The 16,329-nt window shown below is 59.2% G+C and overlaps 2 protein-coding genes across 3 annotated transcripts; one reads left to right on the top strand and one right to left on the bottom strand.

The window, feature by feature from the left end:
• The first annotated feature begins 3,121 nt into the window (after positions 1-3,121).
• Positions 3,122-4,975, top strand: Lgals2 (galectin 2). Its single transcript, XM_090354060.1, has 3 exons — positions 3,122-3,261; positions 4,058-4,217; positions 4,735-4,975. The coding sequence occupies exons 1-3, from the start codon at positions 3,122-3,124 to the stop codon at positions 4,876-4,878; spliced, it is 444 nt and encodes a 147-aa protein (XP_090210186.1). The 3' UTR covers positions 4,879-4,975.
• A 72-nt stretch (positions 4,976-5,047) lies between these two features.
• On the bottom strand, positions 5,048-12,542 carry Cdc42ep1 (CDC42 effector protein 1). 2 transcript variants are annotated; one of them, XM_090328659.1, is made up of 4 exons: positions 12,348-12,542; positions 7,299-8,012; positions 5,964-6,606; positions 5,048-5,436 (listed from the first exon to the last, which is right to left on the bottom strand). In XM_090328659.1, the coding sequence occupies exons 2-4, from the start codon at positions 7,759-7,761 to the stop codon at positions 5,313-5,315; spliced, it is 1,230 nt and encodes a 409-aa protein (XP_090184785.1). In that variant the 5' UTR covers positions 7,762-8,012; positions 12,348-12,542; the 3' UTR covers positions 5,048-5,312. The 2 variants fall into 2 exon arrangements, with proteins under 2 accessions (XP_090184785.1, XP_090184786.1); XM_090328660.1 differs by having other exon boundaries at positions 5,359-6,606.
• Positions 12,543-16,329: the final 3,787 nt, after the last annotated feature.

Raw genomic sequence — 16,329 nt, 5'->3', positions numbered from 1 at the left:
TCTACCACTAGGCCATGCTCCTGGTCCCCCCATAGATTACTGTTGCGGGTTTTTTTTTTTTTTTTGGCCAGTCGTGGGTTTTGAACTCAATGCCTGAGCACTGTCCTTGGGCTTTCTCAAGGATAGAGCTTTACCATTTGAGCCTCAGCACCATTTCTAGATTTTTTTCTGTGTATATGTTACTGAGGAATCCAACCTGGGTCTTTGTGCATGCTAGGCAAGCATTGTACCACTACACCAAAGTTCTAGCTCCCCCATAGATTACTTTTGAGTGTGTGTGTGTGTTTATGTGTGTACATTGTACTAGATCTTGAGCTCACAGCTCATTCAGATTGCTTATTCACAGTTGGTGCTCTGTCACTTGAACCATAGCTCCAGTCCAGCTTTTTGCTGGTTATTTGGAGACAGCTGCCTTGGCTGACTTTGCGCTGCAGTCCTCTAGATCTCAGCCTCTTGAATAGCTAGGATTACAGGGTGAGCCATTAGTGCCTGGCTCTCTGTAGACTGCCTTTTAAAACAACTACAAAAAAATAACTGGCAAGGAAGTGGGAAGAAAGCTTCCAAATGAATCATGGTGTCCGAGGAAATTAGAAGCCTGGGCATCTTTGTAGAGTCAGTGTGTCTTTCTTGTGGTTTGGAAGCTGGGCTCAGTGAGGCTGGCTGAGAGCCCCATGTCTGTGGTTTGGGGGTGTGCTGAGGAGCACTGAGGAGGGAGGCCGGGCTGGGCCGGGGTGGGGGGGTAGGGATGTCAGGAGGGGCTAGCATTGTTGCTCTGGGTATCCGGAGATGAAGGCCAGGAGAGACTTGGACATCAGGGGTCAAAGTCCTCATTTATAGCCTTGGGGGAGTTAATGTGTAATATCTGAGGTATAAACTGGACCATGGCGGGGACCCTGAGCTGCGGCATTGGACAACCAGCGTCTGGAAGCTGCCGCCATGCCGGTAAGGAGACCACCCCTCCACCGTCTGTCTTTGCTGGGCTTGGGTGTGGCTGGAGTGCCCTGGGATATAGTATTACGTCTCTCCCCGCCTCAGTTTCCCTATCCACATAGCAAGGATGTTGGCCAGTGCTCAGACCCTAAGATCAAGCCCCACAACTGATCAAATTTTTTTTTAAAAAGCATCTCACAGGAGCCGGGAGTTTGGCCTAGTGGTAGCGTGCTTGCCTAGCATGCACCAAGACCCGGGTTCTATTCCTGGAACATACATAGCAAAAAGCTGGAAGTGGTGCTGAGGCTCAAGAGGTAGAGCTCTAGCCTTGAGAAAGTCCAAGGACAGTGCTCAGGCCCTGAGCTCAAGCCCAGGACTGGCAAAAAAAAAAAAAAAAAAAAAAAGCGTCTCACAGACTTCCTGCCTGGGCTGGCTTTAAAACGCAATCCTCGGATCTCAGCCTCCCGAGTAGCTAGGATTGAATGTGTGAGCCACCAGTGCCCAGCTTCCGTTGAGACTTAGGACATTGCAGGGTCAGAGGCGGGTGCAGCTTGGCACCACTGAAGCTCTGGGTTGGACCCCAGCAAATCTCACCCCACCTCTCAGAGTTGAGACTGCCAAGCTCACAGCCTGGATGAGGAGGGGGGCGGACAGGGGACAGAGCACTGTCATCTGGTCCTCTCTACCATGGTTCTGTGTGGCTGTCTAGAAAGATGCTGAACCTCTAATCTGGAGAACTGCCAGGCACCTCTGGGATAGAGGACAGATTCACTTTCTTTCTTTCTTTTTTTTTTTTAATAGGATTTATTTATTTATTTATTTATTTATTTTATTTTTGACTGCCATAGGCTTGAGCTCAGGGCCTGAGCACTGTCCTTGGACTTTCTCAAGGCTAGAGCTCTACCACTTGAGCCTCAGCACCACTTCCGGCTTTTTTCTATATGTGGTACCAAGGAATCGAACCTGGGTCTTCGTACATGCTAGGCAAGCACTTTAACCACTAGGCCAAACTCCTGGCCCCCAAATTCACTTTCATAAGTTGGCAGGGCTCATATTCCACGCAATGTGGGGCTTAGTCCTGGAAAAGTCTGGAATCAGGACGTGCTCTCTGCAGCCTGGAGGACGGAAGCCTCCTCTCCAGCCTCTGGTGGCTGCAATGACCCTCACTGGGCCCTGGCTTGTAGCTGTGTGATGGCAGTCTCTGCCCCTCTGTGGTGGCTTGCTGCCACCTGTGGGCCTCTGCCCGTATGTCCAGATGTTTCTCCTCTTAGAAGAACATCAGTCATATTAAATGTAGGGCCACTCTGGACCTGTGAAACTTTGTCTTAACCAGACAGTACCTGCTAGAAACCCAATTGTGTGTGTGTGTGTGTGTGTGTGTGTGTGTGTGTGTGTGTGTGTGCATGTGCCAGTCCTAGGGTTGAACTCAGGGCCTGGGCACTGTCTCTTAGCTTTTTCTGCCCCAAGACTAGTTGCTCTACCACCTGAGCCATGCCTCCACTTCTGGGGATGATTTGGTGTTAATAGGAGATAAGTCTCATGGCCTTTGCTGCCTTGGCTGGCTTCACACCTCCATCTCAGATTTCAGCCTCCTGAATGGCTGGGATTACAGGTGTGAGCCACTGGTTTGTTTTGGTTTTATTTTTCTGTAGTGCTGGGGCCTGAACTCAGGCCCTACAGGTGCTCTTCCATTGAGACAAACCCCCAGCCCGGCAAATGTTTTACTATTAATTTAAAAATCTGCCCATTCCAGATGAAGGAAGTGAGGTTCCATCGCTCCTGACAGGTTCACACAGGGCTTACAAAAGCTCCGAGGCTGGCCAGGCCCTGGAGGCACCAACCACCAAATCCTTCCCCGTGGAGGCATGGCTCAGGTGGTAGAGCAACTAGTCTTGGGGCAGAAGCTAAGAGACAGTGCCCAGACCCTGAGTCCAAGCCCCAGGACTGGCACACACACACACACACACACACACACTGTAGGATCCCTGGGGTGGAGTGGTGGGAGAACTCAACCCATTCCACAGATGAGCAAACAGACGCTCCGCGCCTCCACACCCAGCTGTTTTCTTGTTGGGCTGGGGCAGAAAGGTCAGGGAGCAATGCAGGGGGCACAGCCAAGAGGGCTCTCCCCACTGGCAGGGCAGTCCCAGGCTGTGGGCAGGGGCAGGGAAAGGGTCAGTGAGCGGGGCTGATGCTCTTGGGGGCCCTTCCCTGGGTGCGTGGTGATGGGTTTTCTCTGTTGGCACAGGGAAAATTGGAGATCACAAGTATGGACATGAAGCCAGGGACAACCCTGAAGCTCAAGGGCCGCATCGCCAATGATGCAAGCAGGTCAGCGTGGCGGGCGGGGGCAGGTGGTGTGCCCAGGCCTGGAGCAGGAAATGACCAGATGACTAGATGCCACAGCCTGCCCATCCTTGTCCCCTTCACCCTACTGCTGCCTCCTTCGTTCCTCCCTGACCCCATCTGAGGCTGGGTTTGGGGCCTCCGATGCCCTCTCTGAGGCCACGTGCTCTGTCCTGGCCTCCAGAGGCCAGGCAAAGCCTGTTGTTCTACCAGGGAGCAGCTAAGGCTTGGCTTGCAGCCTGAGTGTGCCTGGCAGTCCTTCATCTCTGCAGGCAGCGCTGGGAAGGGGTCAGGCAGATGACAGAAGACGCACGTGCGTTTCCCCCAAGTTTGCATATGATGGGACCCTCCTGGTCTGAACACACCAGTAACAGAATGTGTGTGTGAGTACCGGGACTTGAACCCAGAGACTTACCTTTTTAAAGTCGATGCTCCATCACTTCAGCTTTACTTCCAGCATTTTGCTGCTTACTTGGAGAAAAGTCTCAGGACCTTTCCTGCCTCGGCTGGTTTTGACCCTCCATCCTCAGATCTCAGCCTCCTGAGTCGCTGGCATGACAGCAGGGAACCCTCACTGAGGTGCCCCAGGATGGGGCTCCCCTGGCTCCTCACTCCCAGCCTCCCTGCTGCCAAAGGAGAGGGGCCTGCCTTTCAAGGCAGACCTTCCCGGACACATTTTCCCAGTCATTCTGCCAGCATAGGGTCAACAATGACGCTCTGAGCCAGGACGCACTCCCCAGGGCCTGCCCACACATCTCACCTGTCCACCCTCCCCACACAGCTTCACCATTAACCTGGGCCAGAGCAAAGACAAGGTGGACCTGCATTTTAACCCACGCTTCAAAGAATCCACCATTGTCTGCAACTCCTTCAATGGTGGCAACTGGGGACAAGAGAAAAGGGATGATCACTTGTGCTTCAGCCCAGGGTCAGAGGTCAAGGTGAGGGCAAAGGGGAAAGGATGGGGAAAATACCAAAGGGAAGGCAGAGCTGTTTTTTTCCTGTACTTTTTTTTTTTTTTTTTTTTTTTTTTGCCAGGGGCTTGAGCTCAGGGCTTGAGCACTGTCCTTGGGTTTTCTCAAGGCTCGGGCTCTACCACTTGAGCCACAGCACCACTTCTGGCTTTTTCTATGTATGTGGTACTGAGGAATCGAAGCTGGATCTTTGTGCATGCTAGGCAAGCACTCTACCAGTAGGCCAAACTCCTGGCCCATTCCTGACTGTTTTCTGGGCTGTTACGGGGGCCACATGCTCTCATTTGGCTTTTTTTTTTTTTTTTCTCCACCACTGAAGCCACACCTCCATTTTTAGCTTTTTGCTGGTTAATTGATGCTAAGGATCTCCTGGCCTTCCCTGCCTGGGATAGCCCAGTGCTAGCATCCTCAGATCTCAGCCACCGCGTGAGCCACCAGCACCCAGCTTCCTCCTGACTTCTTGTCATTTCTCCTTCCACCGAAGATCACTGTGGCTTTCCAGAAAGATGAGTTCAAGGTGACCTTGCCAGATGGACACCAGCTGACCTTCCCCAACAGGCTGGGCAGTAGCCACCTGAGCTATGTGGGTGTGAACGAGTTCCACATCTCCTCCTTCAAGCTGGACTAAGCGGCCACAGTGCCTTAGAAGAAAAGCCCTCCTGCAAGTTCCATGAGGGCCAGCAGCCCCGGGATCCTGGGTATGCCCTCCCCCATTGTCCCCACCTGTAGTTCCTCCTGGACCCCCTCCTCCTGCCCCTGGGTCAAGAGCAAACCAAATAATTCACTCTGTGCATCTCTCCATGGCATGTCTGGTTAGTGCTCTGCAGACATTTTTTGTTTTAATGCTCCTGGTATCTTTATGGCACAGGGAAGGAAACTGAGGCACAAGGGCAGAGCACTGCCTAGTGGAGAGTGCTCCCAAGCAGCCAGACACCAGGGGCCCGCCTCCCCTGTGGTCCTGTGGGGAGATGTGGGCTCCAGGCACCTGGAGCAGGGCTGGTCCAGGAACTGTAGATAAGCCAGCACCTGGGCACCTTGCTTATCGCAGGAATTCCAGCCTGGTTACTCATTACCTGGCCTGGGGCCCCTTCCCTGGCCCTGGGCTCTCCACACTCCCAGGAGGGGAAAGGGCATCTCAGCAGGGGGCAGAGTGGCTTCCCAGGAGCCCCAGCTTCTTGCCTGGCATCTTTGATTCAGAAACAAAAGGAAAAAATAAAAAGCCTGAAGAAAACCCTAGGCCTCCAAGGCAGATCTGGGGTACAGTGGGAGGAGAAAACAGGCCCACAGCTGGCCTTTCTCCAGAGTGGGCTGCCAGGGGGCGGGCAGTGGTGGTCCTCTGGGGGCAGGTGTCTCACTGGCAGCGGAGACAAAGGCCTTGTGTGGCCCAGGCCCCACCCTCACCCCCAGGGCAGCCTCCTAGGCCACGAAGGCCACTCTGGATCTGAATCCTCCAGTGGGGGCGGCCTAGGGTGGGGCCTAAGGAAGGGATACTGGGCCCAGTTGGGGGGGGTCCTCTGAGCTGAGACACTGGACCCCAGGACAGGCTGGAGCTCTGGCCTCCCTCACCTGCCAGGGTAGAGGGTTTGGGGAAACTTGGGGTCTGCTATGTCTTGTCTGACAGGATCCAGCTGTTGGGGGAACACTCAGTCCCTGGGCTTTCTTTTGATGAGATACCACACAGCTGGGTCCTGACCCCTTCCCCAGGCCACTCACACTTTGACCTCATCCTCCTCCTCCTCCTCATCAGCAAACTGGAAGGCATTGGCCTGCACTGTGCGGGGTACAGGGGTGCTGCTGTCTGCTTGGGGCGCCCTCCACTCCTCATCCAGGCTCTCCCATGAGCCTCGGACTTGGGGCAGCACTTCTGCCAGCTCCCGGCGGGCGTCCATCTCAGTGTAGTGACGGCTGCCCCGGCTGGCCCTCCAGCCGGCTCCCCAGTGCGTGCTGAAGGCCATGTCAGGGGGCACACGGGGTCCTTCTCCTGCCTGGCTGGCTCTGCCCTCAGCCGCAGGGCTCACGCCTGCAGTTACCCCATTGGGGCAATGTCCACAGGCTGGGGGGCGGGCAGCAGGGACTGGGGGGTTTGTGGCAGGGGCTGAGTGGGTTGGGGCAGCAGCTGGGGGGCTTGTGGCAGAGTTTGGGGTCTCAGCTGGAGATGCTTCTGAGAGGCTCATGACCCCTAGCAGCTCACTGAGGAGCGAGGGCCCGAGGTCGAGGTCAAGGCGGAAGGACAGGAGAGAGTCGGAGCGCCGGAGCTCAGGCTCCACAGGGAAGGCGCGGTCTCCATCTCGGTCATGCTCACTAGGCTTTTCCAGGCGGGGCAGGCGGGAGATGGTACAGAACCCGGAGTCCAGACCTAGAAGAAAGTGGGGAGAAGAGAGCGTGGGACCCTAAGCAGCACTTCTGGGGTGGGGGGAAGACGAGCCCTAAGTGTGGCCTCAGTTCCTCCCATATTCCCAACATAAGAAGCTCCATGGGCTCCTGTGGGCTCCATGTACTAAGGGATGCCATGATCCTGGTTTCCTCTGCAGATGAGGAAAGCGAGGCTCACTTCAGGTGAGGCAAGCCATGTTCAAAGCCAGTCTGACCACAGTGGAACCCTTCCAGGAGCTCCTATCTCAGTCCCACTGCAGCCCCTGGCTACATGCTGACACTGGCTGCAGTGAATTCAGTGCAAGTGGGTTGGGTTGTGGGTGTCACTGGAGGGAAATGACAGGCTTGGAAGGACAGACATGTGACCCAGCCTCCCCTCTGGGCCTCCCAGTCTAAGATGCCATAAATCAGTCAAACTGAAGTCTAGGGGACAAAAATCAGGAGCAGAGCTCAGTGCGTGATATGGCCACCAGGGGGCAGCAGGAGCCCACAGTTCCTAGGCTGGTGGCCCTGAAACCTGGCTGAATCCCACACGATGAGCCCAGCTTTGCCTGGTGCGCTGATGACCTCATCAACTCTTAACTCTTAGCAATACACTCTGGGGGCTCATTCCACGCGGGAGAACTTGAACTTGAGGCCTGTGAGCCCCATGCGGACAGTGAACCCAGGTCTCACCGTAACCCGAGTGGCCATCGGGGGAGCTGGCGTGGCTGCTGCCGAAGCTGAGCTTGCTGACCACTAGGCTGTCGTAGGTGGCCTGGTTGAGCTGGGGCAGGGAGATGGCATTCTTGATGATGGGGGAGATGGCGGGTGGAGCCGGTGAGGGCGCGGGTGGCGAGGCCATTCTCCGGGCTGGCACCCCTGCCCTGCGCACCTGCTGCAGCTTCCTGGCCAGGAAGCTGCGGGGTGAGCGGTGGGTGGCCCTGGCACTGCCGCCATGGTTGCTGAGGAAGGAGGTGTCCCCGAACACGTCCCCACCCCGGCCCACATGCATGGTATGACGGAAGTCCCCCAGCGGGGGGCTGATCATGTCTGCCGTCAGCCGCCTCTTGCCCTGCGTGCTGGACATCCAGCCCACGGGCGATAGCTTGCCCAGGCTCATGGTGGGGGCTCCTGTGCCCCCCTGGGGGCCGGGCATGGGTGCCGACTGCTCAAGACTGCTGGTCCCTGTCCCCTGGGGCTGGGTGGGGTGGGGTTGAAGCTGAAGTGGGCACCCTTCCTGTAGATGATGACAGGGGCAGGTGCCACCCCTCGGGGCTCCACCAGCTGGGTCCTCCCTGGGCCCCTGCTCCCAGCCCTGGTGCTCAAAGGAAGGCTTTCATCCAGAAGCAGAGAAGGCAGGAGATGGATCTCAAAGCTGGCAGCTCCTATCCAGCCCGGGGTGGAGACCTGGAAGGAGGAAGGAGAGCTACGTGAGGCTGCGGCAGGCCTGGTGCACAGGAGGAAATCCTGGGCCCAAACAATCCTGGCCCCGGAGAATAAACAAGAACTGCCAACCGTTCCCGGGAGAGCACTGCGCAGACACAGGGCACGGGGTGGGGGCGGGGGAGGCCTGTGGGAAGGTTTGGAAAGTTCAATAGGCAACTGAAACAAGAATTTACTGCCCAGTTCTGGTGTCTTACTCCTGTAATCCTGGCTACTCTGGAAGCTGAGAGCTGAGGATCACAGTTCAAAGCCATCCCGGGGAGAAAAGCCCATGAGACCTTTTTTAAAATTTTTTCACCAGTCCTGGGCTTGGGCTCGGGGCCTGAGCACTGTCCTTGGACTTTCTCAAGGCTCTACCACTTGAGCCTCAGCACCATTTCTGGCTTTTTCTATGTATGTGGTACCGAGGAATGGAACCCGTGTCTTCGTGCATGCTAGGCAAGCACTCTACCACTAGGCCAAACTCCCAGCCCCATCAAGGCTAGTGTTCTACCATTTGAGCCAAAGCGTCACGTGTGCCTTTTAGGTGGTTAACTGGAGATAGGAGTCTGATGGACTTTCTTACCCAGGCTGGCTCTGAACTGGGATCTCAGACCTCAGCCTCCTGAGCTGGTAGAATTTCAGATGTGAGCCACTGGCATGTCTTAGTTGGTGAATGATCACTGAGGAAGTGTCACCCAACACCCAAGTGCTGTAACTTGCCCGAGGCTACTCAGTAACAAAGAAGGAAGCAGGGCCCCTATCCTAGATAGTGAGGGGTCTGTGCCTTCTCCAAGCCCCAGGGACAAGATCCCTTCCTCCACTGGGGGTTAAAATGAGACATGCCAAGGCCAGGACTGGTGAGCTCTGTATACAGTCAGCGCTGAAGCTCCTGGCCTTCAGGATGCTTGCTGGAAGAGGAAGACAATCCTGTGATCCAAAGTGGCTTTTCCAGCTGCTTCCAGCAAGCCTGAGCAGATTCAAGGCTCTGAGAAGGCCTGCAAGAAAAGGCTTTATCGCCCTGTCAAGTTGATGTAGGAGCTGTTGTTGGGGAACTCATCTTGGAAAAAGCTCCGCTGTCCCTTGTACCCTCTCTTCCTTCCTGACCCCCCCCCCCACTTCCTGGCCCCACCTGGCTTTAAGCATCCCTCCATGTGTGCAGGCTTCCCAGGGGGCTAGGGAGCTCCGAGGAGCCTCCAGTTCTACTTCCGGTTCTCTTGTGGCCCAGAAAGAGCCCAGCCAGCTGAAGGTTGTACTGAGAGCCAGTTAAGATTTGAGCCCAGGGAGCGGGAGTTTGGCCTAGTGGTCGAGTGCTTGCCTAGCATGAATGAAGAGACACGGGTTCCATCCCTCAGTACCACAGACATAGAAAAAGCTGGAAGTGGTGCTGTGGCTCAAGTGGTAGAGGGCTAGCCTTGAGAAAGAGCTAGCCCAAAGACAGTGCTCAGGCCCTAAGTTCAAGCCCCAGGATTGGAAAAAAAAAGATTTGAACTCAGGGCCTCTGACTCTCAGAAGCTCTGGTGTGTGGGGGGTAGGGGGAGCATGAGTGGAGGCAGGGCAGGACTGGACTCCCTTCTTCCCTGGGGGCAGGGGACAGTCCATGATAGATAATCTTCCTGACCCAAGGCCACTTTCTGAGGGAGCCTATAGGCCAGGGACGATGTGTCCCCAAGGTGTGACTGCAGGTAAGTCCTTTCCTGCTGCACAGACCTGGGACCTGGGATCTGGGACCTTCCACTAAAAGCTGATAAACAAGAACACCTAGATGGATTTGAGTCTCAACTTTCTTCCCCCATAAACCTCCAAGCATAAAAATCTCAATACATGATGGGTCTTATGTTATTTGAAATTCAAAACAGGTTAAATAACAAGATAAAAAACAAAGAAATCGGGAGAACAAAGCTTGCTTTGTCTTTGGACCACATTCTCTTCCCTGCTACCCTCTGCCCCCCCACCTTAGCTCCTCCCCCTGGGGGGGGCTTCTGAATCATCCACGGCCCTGGCACCCGGGCACCCCGGCACTCGGGCATGGCACACGGAAACCCTTGCTCCTTCAGTGTGTGCTCTGTAACTGGCCAACCGTGACATGACCTCATCTGATGCTCCCGCAAACCAGCAAGGCAGGGACAGAGCCTGGCCCATTTTTCAGTGAGGGCTGAGGTTTGAAGGAAACAGACTTATCCAAGGTCTTATGGCAGGTACACAGCTGCAGCCAGGATTCCCTGCTCCGTGGAGGTGAAGAATGAATCTCTTGTAGGGGCCCAGTAGCTCATGCCTGTATTTCCAGCTACTCAGGAGGCTCAAGGTTCACAGAAAAATCTATGTGATGGGCTGAGAGTGTGGTCTAGTGTTAGAATACTTGCCTACTATGCACAAAGCCTGGGTTCCATTCCTTTGTACCACATACACAGAAAAAGCCAGAGGTGGTGCTGTGGCTCAAGTGGTAGAGCGCTACCCTTGAAGAAGCTCAAGGACAGTGCTCAGGCCCTGAGTTCAAGCCCCAGGACTGGCAAAAAAGAAAAGCAAAGTCTATGAGACTCTTAGCTCCAAATAACCAGCAAAAAAGCCCGAAGTAGAGGAATGACTCGAGTGGTAGAGCAGCAGCTTCGAGTGAAAGAAGCCAAGTGAGAGAGGACAAGGCCTTGAGGTTAAGCTCTAGCACCTGTGCACGAACAAAAATACGAATAAATCTCAGTCCCCATAGTGTAGCAGCACACAAAGACAGCAAGAAACCGTACCTCAAAAGCAAAAGGACTAGGAGTGTGCATCCTGGGAGGCTACTTGCCTTATTAAGTTTGAGGCCTTGGGTTCAAATCCTAGTACCTCAGAAAAAGATGACTCTGGGAGGCAGGCAGGCATCAGGTGCAGGGTCAGCTGCAGGGCTACCGCGCCTCTAACCCAAACTCTGAAAGCCATCTTCCACCAGGCAATAAACAGGGCTCCAGCCCACCCTCCCCAACGGGAAGCCAGCTTCTACCCCAACCCCATGCTTGCCAAAGGCCCCCTGTGCCCTGCTCCCCTCTCCAGGCCTGCCAGGGTACGGGAGGTGTGCAAACAAACCCAGCACACTGCACAGCCTGGGTTCCAACCTCACATCACCCATTCCAGGGAACACTGGAAACCACTTGGCACAGGGTACTGCTGACTTTCTGAGCCCTAGGGTCAGCAGGCACTGGGGTGGGGGTGGGGTCAGGGTGCAGACATCCCTCCCTCTCCCCATCAGCGCTCAGAGCCCCACTGTACAGATGAGATCAGTGAGTCTGCACAGGACCTTGGGGTCCTGCCAGGCAGCAGGAGAGCGTGGCCAGGGGTGGGGAAGTCACTGGCTGTGCAGCACGGGATGGGCAGGCCTGGGACGCAGGTGTGTGTGAACACATGTGTCCTCTCGGCCTTCTGTTTACTCGGTGGAGAGCGGCCAGGGCCTGGACACGTGGGCAGAGCTGCACTCAGTGGCAGCAGTGACCGAAAGGGCAAGTTTGGGGGCTGGGGACCCTGTGAAAGGCCTCAGGGTGGGGGAACCAGGGCCTCCAGTAGTGAGGTAGGGCCAGGGCCCTGTCCCCAAGGCATGGGGGCTGGGAGGGAGAATGCCACTGGGCTGGCCTGCCCCACCTGGCCTAGACTCCAGTCCTCTGGGCAGCCCCTCAAAGCCCAGGCTGGCGAAAGGTCCAGAGGCTGGGATCTGAGCTCTCAAAATCCCCGGGCGGGAGCGGAGGGAAAGGGGAGGGGAAAATCCGTCCTTGTAGTTTGTTGGTTTGTTTTCAAAGACGGGGTCTCCCTGGCCTCGAACTTGCGATCCCCCCTTCCCCTCGGGCCCCGCGTGCTGGGGTCACAGAGCCCCCCACCATGCCCTGCCCAAGCGGCTGCTCACGCGGGTGCAAGGCGCTCGGACCCCACCCAGAGGGGGGTCGGCTGCGGGCCGGGACGCCGCTCGCTGCCTCAGTTTCCCCACTAAGGAAATGGGCTTCACACTTGGCGGGTTGTGCAGCGAGGGGGGGCGGTGGGGCGGGCGGCCGGGGCCGGAGAGGGACGGGACGGGACGGCGGCCTGGCCCGAGGGGACCGGACGGGATGACCTCACCGGGGCTCCAGCCTGGAATGCGCGGCCGGGAGGGGGCGGCGGCTGGGGGGCGGCGGGCCGGGCATCTGCCAGCTGCCCCCGGCGCCCCCGCCGCCCTCTCCTCCCGCCCCGATCCGCCCCGGAGACCCCGAGCCTCGGCCCGGCCTCCGGGGCTGCGCGCTGGCACCGCACGCCCCGCGCCCGCCCCGTCCCGCGCGCACCCGCGGCCCGGCCGCCCCCGGCCGCCCTCTCCCCGCCCCTTACCTGCTCTCAGCGGGGTCCGGGCGGGGGTCCGGGTCCCGGAGGGCGCGGTGGCAGGGCGGGCGCGTCTCGGCGCGCTGTCCCGGAGTCGCCCGGCCGGTCTGCGCCGCCCTGGCCGCGGGCTGGGCGCCTGGCGGGGCGGGGCGGGGCGGGGCGGGGCGAGGGCTGAGTACGCCAGCCCCCCCTCCCCTCCGCTCCCCTCCCCTCCGCTCCCCTCCCCTCCCCTCCCCTCCTCCCGCCCAGGCCGCCCCCTCGGGCAGGACAGCCGGGGCGCGGCCCCGAGCGGCGGGGGTGTCGGGGTGCCCGTCCTCCCGGGGGCTCGGGCGGGGGTGTCGGGGTGCCCGTCCTCCCCCGGGGACTCGGGCGCGGGTGTCTGCGCGCCTCCCGGGGCTCGGGCGGGGGTGTCGGGGTGCCCGTCCTCCCCCGGGGGCTCGGGCGGGGGTGTCGGGTGCCCGTCCTCCCGGGGCTCGGGCGGGGGTGTCGGGGTGCCCGTCCTCCCGGGGGCTCGGGCGGGGGTGTCGGGTGCCCGTCTTCCCCCGGGGCTCGGACGCGGGTGTCGGGGTGCCCGTCCTCCCCCGGGGGCTCGGGCGCGGGTGTCTGCGAGCCTCCCGGGGCTCGGGCGGGGGTGTCGGGGTGCCCGTCCTCCCGGGGCTCGGGCGGGGGTGTCGGGGTGCCCGTCCTCCCGGGGCTCGGGCGGGGGTGTCGGGTGCCCGTCCTCCCGGGGCTCGGGCGGGGGTGTCGGGGTGCCCGTCCTCCCGGGGCTCGGGCGCGGGTGTCTGCGCGCCTCCGGGGGTGGGGTTCCCACGCTCCCGCGCGGTCCGCGGCCCCCAGCTCGCCCTCGGGGCTCCGCTGCTCCCCCGGGGCCCCGGGAGTCGGGGATCCAGAGGCGCTGGCGGCCGGAGGAGGAGCCGCAGAAGCCGGGGCTGCGCACGCCCGCCGCCCCACACCCGCCGCCCCACACCCGCCCGAGCGCAGGGCCGCCCGCGTGGCGCGGGCGTCAAGGTCCTGGACCCCCAGCCAGGGCATCCTGGGCTCCCTTCCTTTTCCTCTTCAGGGCCTTAAAGATCCTTCCCGTCACTCAGTTTCCCCCCTGGCAAGCAGGAACTCCAGTCTCCAGTCAGACGTCAGCCTGAGGCTAAGCGCCGCTGCCCTCTCCGTCGGGCAGAGGGTCACACCTCGCCTTCCCAGGGAGGAGGGGCCCTTGCCACCCTCACGAGGGAAGGTGGGCCGACCCCATGCTGCTGCTGCGTCCTCTCACACCCAGCTCCCGGAGGTTAGAGGCCAGGGCTGCCTGGTAGAGGCGGGGTGGGCGCCTTGACCACGGCCCTGGTTCTCTGGAGAGCCCACTTCCTCTGCACCTCAAAGCCTGGCTGGGCTTTCTGGTCCGTGTTGACCCACAGATCGATCGTCCCGTCCAGTCCACCCAACAGGTGTAACTGTCAGTTCATCCGTGTGCCCACTGCCGCCCCCCTGGTGAGCCCCAGACACAGCCTCGGAGAGGACGGGGTGCCCAGCACACCTCGCGTGGAATCCTGGGCTGCCCGGCGCTCCAGGCTGCACGTGGTGAAGAGCTGGGCCTTCGTGGCTGCCAGTCCCAGGGGACCCAGCGGTCAGGCCTGGGTTTGGAGTGGTCAGTGACCCCGCAGGGCTTCCGGAAGGGCCTGGGGATGAGGCCCCATGGGTACAGTGCACGGCCAGGCTAGCCGGAGGGCCTGAGAGCCAGGCTGGGCATGTGTGAGGGCGGCAAGGGTGTGCGGGTGGAGCACGTGCCCCTAAGAGTGTCACAGCCAGGCCTGGTGGCGGGGGACAATGTGTGCTGGACTGACTTACCAGCTGTTTCTGGAAGCTGGGTGTAAAGGGGTTCTGGGGGCCATGGTCAGGAGAGGAGTTAATCCCGTGGGCACTGGAGGCCAGGGAGGGAGGGAGGAGGCCTGGGGAGCAGGGGGAGGCCCGAAGAAGGAGGGAGGAGGGAGAGAGCTGTCTCCCAGAGACAGCTGTGGGGCCGGAAACGCCTCTGGAATTCCAGGCTCTGGGAACTGGCTGCGTGTGGAAGAGTTTTCTCAGGCTGGGCCTGGGCTCTGGTCCGCAGGGGGGTGGGGTGGGGGTGGGGGTGGGGAAGGATGCCCCCACCCCCCTTGCTTTCTCCTACAGAACCAGACATTGGAGGGGGGGGTGTTAAGGAAGGATGTGGGCTCAGTTCTGGGGCTCCACCCTGAAGACAGAAGGATGGATGGGCAGAGGGGGAGGGGAGGTAGAATCTGAGGTGTCCAGGGTAGTGGGGGAGGGCCAGCAGAGAGGGGGGCAGCACCAGGTGACCCTTCTGTCCCGCAGGTGCTGGATGCAGGCGATGGATGGGGCCGAGTCCAGGCTTGGGTAGAAGGGGTGGGGAGCGGGTCCCCATCTTCCAGGAGCCCTTTGTTCTCTGGATGGGGGGTGTCAAGAGGCGAGGCGGGGGCAGGAAGCATTTAGCGGGAGCAGAAACAATGAGTTATTCTCTGTGGTCCAGCCTGGCCTGAGAGATAGGCACAAGGGCTGAGGGTCGGCCTCAACCATCTCCAGCTTCTCACCCAGCCCAGCGTGGCCCAGGTCATTCACAAGACCTCATCCTAGCCCGGGGGTCCCTCAGCGCCCCGCGGGGTGCAGGGGTGGGGCTCCTCACCACTTCTCCACAGACCCCTGAAGCTGCAGATGATGAGCGCCTGGCATGGCCTCCAGCTTCCCTGCATGGTAGGGACAGGAGCAGCAGAGGGGAAGCTTGGCCACCTTGCCACGGCAGTTCAGTTGTGTGTGTGTGTGCGTGCCCAGGGCAGGGGCACTGGGGCTTGAACTCCGGGGCTCGTGCTCTTGCTTCGCCTTGTCTGCCCCAGCCTTGGGGTTCTATCAGTGGGTTCATGCTACCACTTCTGGTTTTTGTCTGGTTAGCGGGACATAAGTTTCATGGCCTCCAACCATGGCCCTCACATCTCAGCTTCCTAAGCGTCTGGCGTTACAGGCGTGAGCCACAGCGCCCAGCATAGCTGAGTGGCAGCTCCCCACCATGGACGACGAGGACACTATCTGAAGGGGGGGTAGTCACTTCTTTCCCCACCCTGGGCCTCAGTCTTTCATCTGAAAAATGGACAGCAGAATGCCTAGGATCACAGAAGCTGCCTGGTGGAGTCTTGTTACCACACAGGGGCTGCGGCTGTGCAGCGTGGCCTGATGGGTTTTCTGTCACCTCCCAGCAAGCCCTCCTTAAGCTCCCAGATCCCGAGCTCAACAGGGCTCAGCCTTGGCCTTTGAACTGGGGATTTTGCAAGGGATGCCCTGGTGCAGGGGGCTTCACCTGCAGAGTCTCCTCCAACACCGCTGGCAGCAGGGGAGGCTTTCACCGAGGAGAACAGCCCAGAAAGGTGAGGTGTCTCACCCGTGCTCACACTGCACCCTTCTGCAAGAGATGGACAGATGGACTCTGAGCAGGGTGTCCCACAGCCCTGCAGGGGTTAAGAGGACTGGAGGGAGGGGCTCCTGGGAAGTGAGGGCTGGAGAGTGGGCAGCCACTCTGTGCCTCTGATTCCACTGCCACAACATTGGTTGACTCAGCAGGCAGCTCTTGCCAAGGCCTGTTGGCCCGAGCGCCCACAGGAGCTGGCGGGGGTAGGGGAGGAAGGCTGGTACCTCCTGGTGGGAGCCTGTGTGCCTAAGAGTTGCTCACCAGGTTTGTGGGTTCCAGGACAAGGTTGGGATGAGACAAGAAAGGTTTTTGGAGAAGTCAAGGCTTGGCAGAGTACATAGGTTAGCCCGGAACTCCACTGCTTGGTTTTGTGGTTTAGCTCAGTTTGCCATTCTCTAGAGAGGGAGGAAGGCAGTCCTCACGGGTCCCCAGGGCCTACCGCAGTCCACTGACTCAGTTTCCCCATCTGTCAAAGGGGTCTACGGTCATTAGCTCTGTCTATCTCATAGGGTTTGGGAAGATCAAAGGCAAGAATGAGTTAAGCCCAGGGGG

This window comes from Megascapheus bottae, chromosome 2 (genome assembly GCF_031878675.1).
Source record: "Megascapheus bottae isolate mThoBot1 chromosome 2, mThoBot2.hap1, whole genome shotgun sequence".
NCBI classification, from domain to species: Eukaryota; Metazoa; Chordata; class Mammalia; order Rodentia; family Geomyidae; genus Megascapheus; species Megascapheus bottae.
This window is presented reverse-complemented; position numbering and strand designations above follow the sequence as displayed.

Excerpts from the sequence above, each read along its gene's own strand:
- Lgals2 (XM_090354060.1), top strand. The coding sequence starts at position 3,122 with ATGCTCTTGGGGGCCCTTCCCTGGGTGCGTGGTGATGGGTTTTCTCTG. Across the intron at positions 3,262-4,057 it reads ATCGCCAATGATGCAAGCAG|CTTCACCATTAACCTGGGCC; the intron begins GTCAGCGTGGCG and ends CTCCCCACACAG. Across the intron at positions 4,218-4,734 it reads GCCCAGGGTCAGAGGTCAAG|ATCACTGTGGCTTTCCAGAA; the intron begins GTGAGGGCAAAG and ends CTTCCACCGAAG.
- Cdc42ep1 (XM_090328659.1), bottom strand. The coding sequence starts at position 7,761 with ATGCCCGGCCCCCAGGGGGGCACAGGAGCCCCCACCATGAGCCTGGGC. Across the intron at positions 6,607-7,298 it reads CGATGGCCACTCGGGTTACG|GTCTGGACTCCGGGTTCTGT; the intron begins GTGAGACCTGGG and ends ACTTTCTTCTAG. Across the intron at positions 5,437-5,963 it reads GAGGAGGATGAGGTCAAAGT|ATGCCAGGCAAGAAGCTGGG; the intron begins GTGAGTGGCCTG and ends TCTGAATCAAAG.